Source organism: Lemur catta, chromosome 3 (assembly GCF_020740605.2).
Source record: "Lemur catta isolate mLemCat1 chromosome 3, mLemCat1.pri, whole genome shotgun sequence".
Lineage (NCBI taxonomy): Eukaryota > Metazoa > Chordata > Mammalia > Primates > Lemuridae > Lemur > Lemur catta.
Genome location: NC_059130.1, coordinates 42352771 through 42364012, shown reverse-complemented (window position 1 = coordinate 42364012; position 11242 = coordinate 42352771). Strand labels below are relative to the sequence as shown.

The 11242-nt window shown below is 40.5% G+C and overlaps 1 protein-coding gene across 2 annotated transcripts; it reads right to left on the bottom strand.

The window, feature by feature from the left end:
- Positions 1-5154: 5154 nt before the first annotated feature.
- LOC123635301 (glyceraldehyde-3-phosphate dehydrogenase-like) lies at positions 5155-6240 on the bottom strand. Of its 2 annotated transcripts, XM_045547346.1 has the most exons (2): positions 6108-6236; positions 5155-6053 (listed from the first exon to the last, which is right to left on the bottom strand). In XM_045547346.1, exons 1-2 carry the CDS (start codon positions 6234-6236, stop codon positions 5229-5231), a joined length of 954 nt encoding a protein of 317 aa, XP_045403302.1. In that variant the 3' UTR covers positions 5155-5228. The 2 variants fall into 2 exon arrangements, with proteins under 2 accessions (XP_045403302.1, XP_045403301.1); XM_045547345.1 differs by having other exon boundaries at positions 5155-6240.
- Positions 6241-11242: the final 5002 nt, after the last annotated feature.

Below are 11242 nucleotides of genomic sequence, written 5' to 3'. Positions count from 1 at the left end.
ACTCCTCTTCCCAGTCACTTGCTGAAGCTCTGTGTAGCAGCCACCCTGGGGCTACGCCGCAGGCCCCAGTGCTCTCCTGGACTGTGTGGACAGTCATCGCCCTATTATTGTCCTCTGGAAGGACACAGCCTTTACATTAGTGATTGTCTCCCTAAACCCTCTCTGAGGAAAGGAAATTAACTCTTTTAGGCAGTCACAATTACTGTATCATCTCGCTGTCACTTTCCTTGCTTTGTCAGAGAGTTTCTTTCTATCCTCCACTGGTCCGTGTTCAGCCATTCAGCCTTCCAGCTGCCTGTTATTTCTTGTTTTGCAATCCTGTTGAGCTTGAATTGAGCATTTGTACTTAGTAAGTGTTCAATAAATGTTTAATATGATAACATTATGGAAAGCTATCTTGGTGAATGAAAGTATCGCTTGTCCCTTATTGTCCCTTTACTAACCCAAATATCTGGTACTTACTTGGATCCTCATGTCTGCTGCTGAGAAGCTTTAACCCCAATGTTCTGTTGCACAGTTTAGTGACTTCATCTGCTAGTCAGGAGAAAATGGGATCTGAAAATGACTTATCAGAGTATTTTTTTCTGCTACTTCTGTCCTGCAATATCTAACTCATTATGAAATGTGGAAAGTAAAGACACATAATGTTGAATATCAAAATGCATAGGAGAAAACTGCTTAAAATATTTGGTTAATAAAAACAGTAACAACAGCAAAAAGATCTTGCAATAACCTGAGCTTTGAAAAGCTATTGGATATTGCTGAATATTTTCATCTCATTGACAAAACATCTTCCCAAAAGAATAAGTTGTTTTGAACTCAGAAAATTAAGCCAGAAAATTCATTCTGTCCTGCTCCACTCCATTATTCTACAAACATCTTTTTTTTTTCAATAATATATTTTTCTTTTCTTTTTTTTTTTTATTTCAGCTTATTACGGGAGTACAAGAGTTTAGATTATGTATATTGCTTATGCCCCCCCAATAAGAAACATCTCTTTTTGATTGTTGACACGGTGCCAAGAACTGTTATTAGAGGATTCTGAGGAGTTTAAACTGTTGAGAATTTGATCACGTAACTGTTTGCGATTACAACCTTGAGGTACATCTGGGATTATTATAGCTCTTGAAGAGAGAAGGAAACGGGGGTACAGAAAACTGAAATGTCTCAGTTCACATCATCCATCTATTATTTGTCAATAGCAGAACTAGAATTTTAAGTTTCTGAACCTCTATCCAACTGTCTTTTAAAAGGGCAGGCACAAGGCCATATTCATAGTAAAGTGACTTTTGCACATCCCTTTTCTATGGTGTCCTTTTCAAAAGAATTGTTTTCAGTTTTTCTAAAACCAGTTGTTTATTCACTAGGAATCCTGCTTTTTCGCCTGAAAAGAGAACTACCCATTGGTTCTAACTTGAAGAGCTGAGCCTAAACTGGCTCTCCTCAGTCATTCTGGAGCAGTTGCTACAGATTTTTGTTTTCCTTACATGAAAATATAATGCACTTCAGCCTAATTGTCCCTTTCTTACGTAGGCATTCCTGTGTGACTTTGCCAGGTATTTACTGAACAGGGGCTATATGTAGAGCCTGGCACGTCCGTGTGCTGGGATGTATATCTTAGGCCATTCCTAAGGGCTAAAAAGACTGGACAGATAGTTGGTCTTTTTCCTGGGAAAGGTACTACAGAATTCCCAGACATGATGATCTGAGGCACTTCTAAGACCTAAACCACTTTGGAAAGATGGTCTCATAGGAAGAAAAGTTGACCTATTCATTCTGTCATATTGTGTGAAATGATGTTTTGGTTCATTCCAATAACCACTTATGTGAACATGAGACGAACTGAATTCTTGTCCTCTAGAAATAATTGTTTGAATATAAAAGAAAGAGGTAATTTCCTTTTTCTTCCCTTTTCTCCCTTTCCCCTTTCTTTCTTCCTTCCTTCTTTTCTCTCATTATTTTATTTTTCCCAAGAATGTTTATTGAGTTCAGAACCAATCAAAGAACAGAGATATTGTATGAATAAAACGTTGGCTTTTGCCTGAAGGAGATAGACACAGCATAAGTTACAAGGTAATATGCTTTTCTGCAATGAAGGTAGCCATAAAGTTTAATGGCAGCACACGACTTGTGCTTAACTACCAGGGGTAGTTAGGGATGCGTTATATTGTAGGTGATATCTCAACAGGGCCTTGGAGAATGAATAAAAGTGTGACAAGTGGATTATTAGACTTGTAAATTAAAAACTCAATGTACACCAAGAAATAAATGACAGAAGTCACATAGACTGAAATATTTTTCTGATTACTTTAGGCGTAGGGGAAAAGAAGACTTAGGCTGAGAATTAGAAAAAGATAGAAAAGCCCAGCTCCAGCTCTAAAACGTGGCATTTAAGAAATTGGCCAGAGTCCCTGAGGTGCCAACGGTTCTGCCAGAGCATTTCCTGCTTCTAGGTGATCTGAGGGTTCTGGTGGGAGGTCTTTAGAGCTAGGGCCTAACTCTCCAACAAATATCACTTTTCTAGCACTCAGGGGGGCCCCAACAACTCAAAACTGGAAATTGTTAGTTAAACCACAGCTTTGACTACTCAGCCCCACAAATCTCTAGTCATAGTTGCTAATTACCCCGACTCCTACACAAAACCTGCCCTTTTTTGCCCGGCAATGCCAGTAAATTCACCTCTGACTAGGATCAAGCTGCATTGGGGGCTCAAAGCCCGATGGGATTTTCAGAATGTTTAAGAGAGTGTTAAAACATCTATAGGGGACGGCCCCCACAGATGTGCCAGTGTGACCGACGCCTGTCCTAACTCCTCACATGCACATGGCGGCTTTCTGCTAAAGTTCAGTTGCAGAACATGCTTACGAATAAGTTCACAACTGAAAAGAACTATTGATTAACTAATTTTTGGAGACATTTCGTTTTTAGGAGAAAAAGCCAAATGAAAAATTAAAACTTCCAGGGGATGAATCCAGATTCAGTTCAATGTCTTCAACCTTGTATTCCTATGTCAAGGTTCCATATATGTAATAATGGATGATCAGAATGAGGACCTAAAAAAAAAAAGTGATTGTTGACTGTTTTATACTTCTGAATGCCAGAAACATTAGAGCAATAAAAGTTAAAACAAAAAGGAGGTAAGTGTGGGTTAATAATAGAATTAACTTGGAAATTCTCTTCTCTATGCATTTAGATTAATTTATTTCTTATTGTAAAACTTCACATATTCTTGCATGTATTTTTAAAAAAAGTTTTAGAAGCACTGTTTCCATGTCCAAAAAGAAAGTATATTCAATAAAAAAAAGAATAGGAATCATATTTTAATTTTAATTTAAGTTTAACTCATTGCTTAATATGCATTCAATAAACTTTTGTTTCCTTATACCTGATTACTACATACTACTTCATTATTTCAAAATCAACACAAAGAAAACAGCCATGAAAATAAATTCTCTGGCTCAGTTATAAATTCTATCTGCATTTAACCAGTGACATTAGACAGGGTTGGGCATCCAAATCACTTGTGGAACTTTTTAAAAATGGCACTCGTCTTCCCACCCTCTGCCATTTTTATTCACGAGTCTGAGGTGCTGTCTGGACATACTCATTTTGGAGATGCTTTCTAAGTGATTTAGATGCTTTTCCATTTGGAGAACTACAAGTGTAGATTATTCTTATTTTAGTCCTTGCATTTTCTATTTTATTTCATCCCAGTTTGCTGCTTAATATTCATTGAGAAACTTTCATTTCTTTGTATGTATTATTTCATACCTCCTTATTCCAAAATGAACACAAAGAATTCAGAGGAGATGCCTGAATATACCTGGATGCTTGGTGGTTCCCAGTCAATTGGCTAGAACACAGTGTAGCATTCCTTAGGTGGGGCAGGGTCCCGAAGCCAACTGAAAATGGAGAAGCTGTGGGTACTCAGAGACCTGGGTGGGAGGGATGGGCTAGGTACCTCCTAGGGCTGCAGGAGCTGTGTTGAGGGTGTATGGCTGAGAGGCTGAAAAGGACTGGTTGTTTTCTAGCTACCCCTGTTCTTAGGGACAAAGCAGAGGATTATGATTTTGAGGGTGGAGCTCTTGATATTGCCTCATTGGCCTCTTGGTTTCAAAGAGGAATTGATGGTGTCACAGGGGCCTGCTGGAATGGATTAGCACTGTAGAAGGGAATGATAGTCTCAGTTCACATGATCTCACAAAGCTTTGACTCTCCTTGGAATGTTGAACTGTAATCTCTCTATCCCTACCACTTTCTATACCCAGCTGAGAGTACCACTGTGAATAGGGAAGTAAATATCTATCATTAGTGAGAAACTGTCCAAAGAAAGGAATCAATCAAAAAAGGAGGACTTGTGAGCCCAAATATTTCACTTCTGTACCAACACTCTCTTTTCTACTTCTAACTTAAACTCTAACTCGAGTGTACTATAAACCTGATATGGAGTATCTCAGTTTTTTTTTCTATTTTTTTATTCTTATTTCAGCATATTTTGGGGGTACAAAAGTTTAGGTTATGTATATTGTCCTTGTCCCCCCACCCCTCCAAGTCAGAGCTTCAAACGTGTCCATCCCCTAGACAGTGCTCATTGCACTCATTAGTTTTTAGCTTTCCAGCCTTGGAGGAATTTCCCCAGCATCCCAGAACACCACTGGGTTTCCCTCCACACTTGGTCTGTAGCTTTCCAGGAGTTCTATTGCTTCCTCTTCTTTCTTTCCCGTTTCTACAAATGCTATGACACAATGACTGCCCCTCTCCTTTTATGAAACCACATAAAGTCATAACAAGCAAATTGATAATACTGCAGCATGGAATTATTATTTTTGTTTCTGTGTGTCTTGCGGGTGGCCAAAGTGGCATTTGTCTGAATTTACTGCATTTTTATTTGGAGCCATGTAATCATTGGTCATTTTCTCATATTTCTTTGGGTATTGGTATTACATAGATAACATAATAAGCTCCTGAACCCAAATAGGAAATTTGACACATAAGGATGAAAAGAAATGGAGATTTTTTTTTCCTCGAGTACAGGGAACTTTATTGATGGTACATGACAAGGTGGGGCTCCCTAGGCCCCTCCCATTCTTCAGGGGCTCTGGCATGGAAGCTGTGTCATGAGGAGGGGAGATTCTCAGTGAGATGGGGACTGAGTAGGCAGGGACGCCTCAGGAGCTGAGGGCTCTCTCTTCCTCTGCGCTCTGGCTGGGGCTGGTGGTCCAGGGCTCTTACTCCTTGGTGGCCATGTGGGCCATGAGGTCCACCACCCTGTTGCTGTAGCCAAATTCATTGTTGTACCAGGCAATGAGCTTTACAGAATGGTCATTGAGGGCAATGCCAGCCCCAGCATCAAAGGTGGAAGAGTAGGTGTCACTGTTGAAGTTGGAGGAGACAAACTGGTGCTCAGTGTACCCCAGGATGCCCTTGAGGGGGCCCTCCACTGCCTGCTTCACCACCTTCTTGATGTCATCATACTTGGCTGGCTTCTCCAGATGGCAGGTCAGGTCCACCACTGACATGTTGGCAGTGGTGACATGGAAGGCCATGCCAATGAGCTTCCTGTTCAGCTTGGAGATGACCTTGCCCACGGCCTTGGCTGTGCCAGTTGATGCAGGGATGATGTTCTGGAGAGCCCCACGGCCATCACGCCACATCTTCCCAGAGGGGCCATCCACTGTCTTCTGGGTGGCAGTGACAGCATGGACTGTGGTCATAAATCCCTCCACGATGCCAAAGTTGTCATGGATGACCTTGGCCAGGGGGGCTAAGCAGTTGATGGTGCCGGAGGCATTGCCAACGATGGTGAGGTTGTTTTGGTACTTGTCGTGGTTCACGCCCATCACAAACATGGGGGCATCAGCAGAGGGGGCAGAGATGATGACTCTTTTGACACCCCCATCTAGGTGAGCCCTGACCTTCTCCAGGGTGGTGAAGACGCCAGTGGACTCCACAATGTAATCAGCACCAGCTTCACCCCACTTGATTTTGGTGGGATCTCGCTCTTGGAAGATGGTTATGGGATGGCCATTGATGACAAGCTTCCCGTTCTCTGCCTTGACCGTGCCATGGAACTTGCCGTGGGTGGAGTCGTACTGGAACATGTAGACCATGTAGTTGAGGTCAATGAAGGGGTCATTGATGGTGACAATATCCACTTTGCCAGAGTTAAAAGCAGCCCTGGTGACCAGGTGCCCAATGCAGCCAAAGCCGTTTATTCCGGCCTTCACTTTCACCATGGTGTCTCGGAGACGGTGCTGGTGCTGCGCGAGAAGATGTGGCTGTCTGTCGAATGGGAGGACCAGAGACAAGATGAGGATTTTTGAAAGAGGGATTTCTCTTTCTCTTTTAACCTCTTCACTACTTTATTCTCATGATTGTGCAATGAAATGTCACTTAGTTCTTAAAAAACTTGAAATTAAATGTCCCCTAACTTGGAGTTAAAAAAAGTTAAAGTTAAAAAAAAGTAGATTCACCGTATGTGAAAAAGAAGATATATTCTTCATGAGAAGCACATGATAAGCAGCTTTAAGATTCACTTCAAGGGTAAAACACAGCCTCAAAGACAAAGGAAAATTAAACTTTACTAAAGCTTAGCAAAATGTCCAAGTACACATTTAGAAGTTCAATTTTCACACCACTAGCTATTGACAAACATATTTTGGTATAGTATTTTCTTTTCTTTTAAAAAATTAATAGGACTTATTTTATAGAGCAGTTTTAGGTTTACAGAAAGATTGAACAGAAAATATAGAGAGTTCTCTTATCACCCTCGTCTCCGACAATTCCTCCTGTCATTACCTTGCATTGGTGTGGCATACTTGTAACCATTGATGAACCAACATTAATATATTATTATTAACCAAAGGCCACAGTTTTCATTCACCTTCTGTGTTGTCGAGTTCTATGGCTTTTGAAAAATGCACAGTATCCTCTATCCACCATTACAGTATCGTACCGAATAGCGGCACTGCCCTAAAAATCCCCTGTGCTCCACCTATTCATCCCTCTCTCCTCCTTGAATTCCTGGTAACCACTGTCTTTTAACTAACTCTATACTTTTGCCTTTTCCAGAATGTCGTAAAGCTGGAATCATGTAGTATGTAGCCTTTTCAGACAGGTTTCTTTCACTTTTCAATACGCATTTATGCATTTATGGTTTCTCCATGTCTTTTCATGACTTGATGGATAGTATTTCTTTTTATTGCTTAATAATTATTCTCCTTTATGAATGTAGTTTGTTTATCAATTCACCTGTTGCAGGACCTCTTGATTGCTTCTAAATTTTGGCAATTATGAATAAAGTTGCTGCAAACATTCATGCACAGGTTTTTTTGTGGACATAAGTTGTCAACTCATTTGGGTAAATACCAAGTACTACAATTGCTGGACTATGTGGTAAGACCATGTTTTGTTTTGTAAGAAACTTCCCAACTGTCTTCCAAAGTAGCTGTATATTGTGTTTTTCCAAAAGCTATGAATTAGGGCTTCTGTTGCTCCACATCCTCACCAGAATTTGGTGCTGTATTGTGGATTTTTGCCATTCTATTTGGTGTGCAGTGGTAGCTCATTTTACCTAATGACATATCATGTTGAACATCTTTTCGTATATTTATTTGCCATTTGTGTATCTTCTTTGGTAAAGAATTTTTTGTTAATTTTAAATTGAGCTGCTTTTTCATTGTTGAGTTTTAAGAATTTTTTATATATTTTGGATACAATTCCTTTTTCAGATATTTATTTTGTAAATATTTTCTTCATGTCTCTGGCTTATTTTTTCATTCTTGTAAGGGATCATCTTTTTAAAACAAGATGTTGCTGGGCGCGGTGGCTCATACCTGTAATCCTAGCACTCTGGGAGGCCGAGGCGGGTGGATTGTTTGAGCTCAGGAGTTCGAGACCAGCCTGAGAAAGAGCAAGACCCTGTCTCTACTAAAATAGAAAAAAATTATATGGGCAACTAAAAATATATATAGAAAAAATTAGCCGGGCATGGTGGCACATGCCTATAGTCCCAGCTACTCGGGAGGCTGAGGCAGAAGGATTGCTTGAGCCCAGGAGTTTGAGGTTGCTGTGAGCTAGGCTGACGCCATGGCACTCTAGCCTGGGCAACAGAGTGAGACTCTGTCTCAAAAAAAAAAAAACAAGATGTTTTATGCAAATAAGCAGTTTTCTTGGTTTCCCAAGAGTGCCCAGTTCTAGCATTATGAAAGGGGAAAACAGAAATTTAAAAGTTAAGTTCTCTTAAATCTGAGAACTTAAAGAGATTTATTGCAGGAACCAAAAGGGAGATTATCTGAATTGCCACATTCCATGGGTGTGTTTGGCGCCTTTTCAGAAGTAGCCCCAGCCTGGTGGGACACATATGCCCTTGCATAGGTCTCCTGCTCATAATCTTTCATCCTGAAACTTTGGTACTTCATTGTTCTAATTGCCTTCTCTCTGGATGTGTTCATCTCCTACCATTTACATCACCGCCTGAACCCCTGCCTGTGCAGTGTTGGATCATGAGCTTGGGCTTTAATGCCAGATAGACTGGGCATCGGCACTTGGCTCCGTATCTTGTGAGCTGCATGACTCTAGGGAATTTGTTAACTTCTGGCAACCTGAATCTTTGTGTGCCTAGCTCAAGGTCTGTTAAGAAGGCTAAGTTCTAAGTGTAAAGCACTCAGGACATGCCTGTTTCCTTCTCATCCTCCTTTCTTCTCCTCCCTACCTTTATAACCTATGCCTTTGTTTGTTTGTTTGACTACAATTTTCCTTGTTTGAGTCTGGTCTCTAAATAGCCTTATGAGCAATATCCCCTTTCTTCCTCCCACCAACTTCCTCTCTTTTAAGTGTCTTGTGGTCAGTCCCCATGTGGCCTTTTCTGTTCTCATGGTGAAGCTCCCACACAGACAGAGTTGAGGTTATTTCTTGGACCTGCAGCTTCCCTTTCTCTTCCAGCCTTTGTTGTTTTTGATATTTCTAACTTTCTACCCTTTTTAGAGACAATGAATTCAGTAATTCAGTGATATTAACAAGTATTTAGTGATGAACTACCATGTTCCTAGCATTGTGACATACCTGAGAGTCTCAAGAGAACATAATATAAATCTTCCCTTCCAACTGATGAGCTACCCAGGGAGATGAGATACATACATAAAACATATTTCAACATTAGATAGAGTGTGTCTAAAGGTAAAATATAGTTATAATGTGAGCTGATGGCTTCCTGGGACTCACTGGAATGTCACCCAGGTGACTACTTCCCAGGTTCAGGTCCCAGGCTCTGACCAAGAGGGATACCTCTTGGCTAAAGGAGTTCAGGGGAATGAGGATGGGGTTGATGATGAGGCACAATGAAGAGAGAAGAAGATTCAGTGAGCAAACAGACTTGGGATGGGGGAGGCTGTTGATCCTTGGAGGATTATTGAAAGAAGTTGCTCCAGGGGGTGGGCGAGAACCTGACCATGAGGCATAGGCTCCTAGAACAGGAGAACCTCCTCCTTCCTTTCTCTCCCATTTTGTTCCTGTCAATTGACTGTCAGTTTTAGGGCCTTGGACATATGTGTAGTGACAACTGTGATTTGCAGGACTTTTAATCATATAATTGTTAATTCCAACATTTTCAAATACACTACTTTGTTGCAAAGAGGATTTAAGAAAGCTTACAGAGCTAAAAAGAAAAGTAAATGAATAGAAAAATTAAGGCATTGGGAAAATAAAGGTGGGGCTACTAGGTGGATCTAGGAGTGAAGTTAAAGCACAAAATTCATGATACAGAGTTCACTACACTTGTTGGAGATAGGCATTTTTAGGGACTGAAAAAAAAAGTGAATATGATTGTTCACTAAGTTTCCAGAATTCATTAGGTAACAGCCTGTGGTGTAGGAGAAAAGCAACCATCCCCAATACTAAAGCCATGGAAAGCTTTTTCCTCAGAGTCTCTATAGATCAAAGATTTAGAATTTAAAAACCTGACTGACTTTTAAAAGAATTTCATTGTAGGAAGGAAAGAGGAGAATATATACTAACCAGAGATCATTGCGTTCATTTTTTTTTTTTGCATCAAAATGACAAGATTTATTTTCTACTTGAATATATCCAAGACTCCTCTAAGATTTCTTCATGGTTGACAGGGCTGAGGGGGTACCTCATGATACACAAGAAAGCAAGATGAGACTTCTTAACCTCAGACTCAAAATTGTCTCCCTCCTCCATCACCTTTTGCTAGTGGCTGAACTGTCTCCTCCTGAATTTCATATGTGGAAGCCCTAACCCCCAAGTACCTCAGAATGAGACTGTATTACAGATAGGACCTTTAAATAGGTGATTAAGTTAAAATGAGGCCTTTAGGGTGGACCTAATCCATCATGACTGGTGTTGAGTAAGAAAGGAAGATTAGGACGCAGACAGAAAGAGACACCAGACACACGTGTCCACAGAGAGACAGACTTCTGAACAGACAGCAGGAAGGTGGCCATCTGCAAGCCAAGGAGAAAGCCCTCAGAAGAAACCAAATCTACTCTTGTCTTAGTCTTGGACTTCCAGCCTCCAGAACTGTGAGAGAATAAATTTCTGTTTTTAGCCACCCAGTCTATGGTATTTTGTTATGGCAGCCCTGGCAAAATGATACACCTTTCAATTGTTCTTATCTGCCACTCTAAGATTTTCCTTCCTTAAGTTTACTTTGATCAAGTCAATATTCTCTTTAAAAACGAAAGGTTGACTTCTTACTCTGGTTTTCATGACCTTCAAAAATCTGGCCCCAACCCGCTTTTCCCCCACTTACACTACACAAAGTCACACTACACAAAAATTCTTCAGCAAAATTGCTCAATATATCACCCCCAGGTGTGCTTTGTATTTTATATTTATGTCTTTGCTCATTCTACCTGGAATATTGCAATTTATATCCTTCGAGGTCTTCTGAATTCTTATAATTGTGTCATTATTTATTTACATCTTATCCTTCTTATTTGAAGGTAAGATCCTGGAGGGCACAAGCTGTGTTTTCACACCTATGTGTAAAGTTGCTAGCATGACACTTTCCAAAGGGAAGATGCCTTGTTTATTCATTTATTCATTCATATGTTGCTGTTAGTCACAGATTGTATTAATTCGGATGAGATACAGCAGAGAACACACAGAGGTGTCTCTGCCCCATGGAGCTCACATTCCATCAGAGGTACTGACAAATGAGTAATCAAGCAGTTGCAGGTGTTATTAGTGTCTTGCTGGAGAATAACATTGTGATCTATTT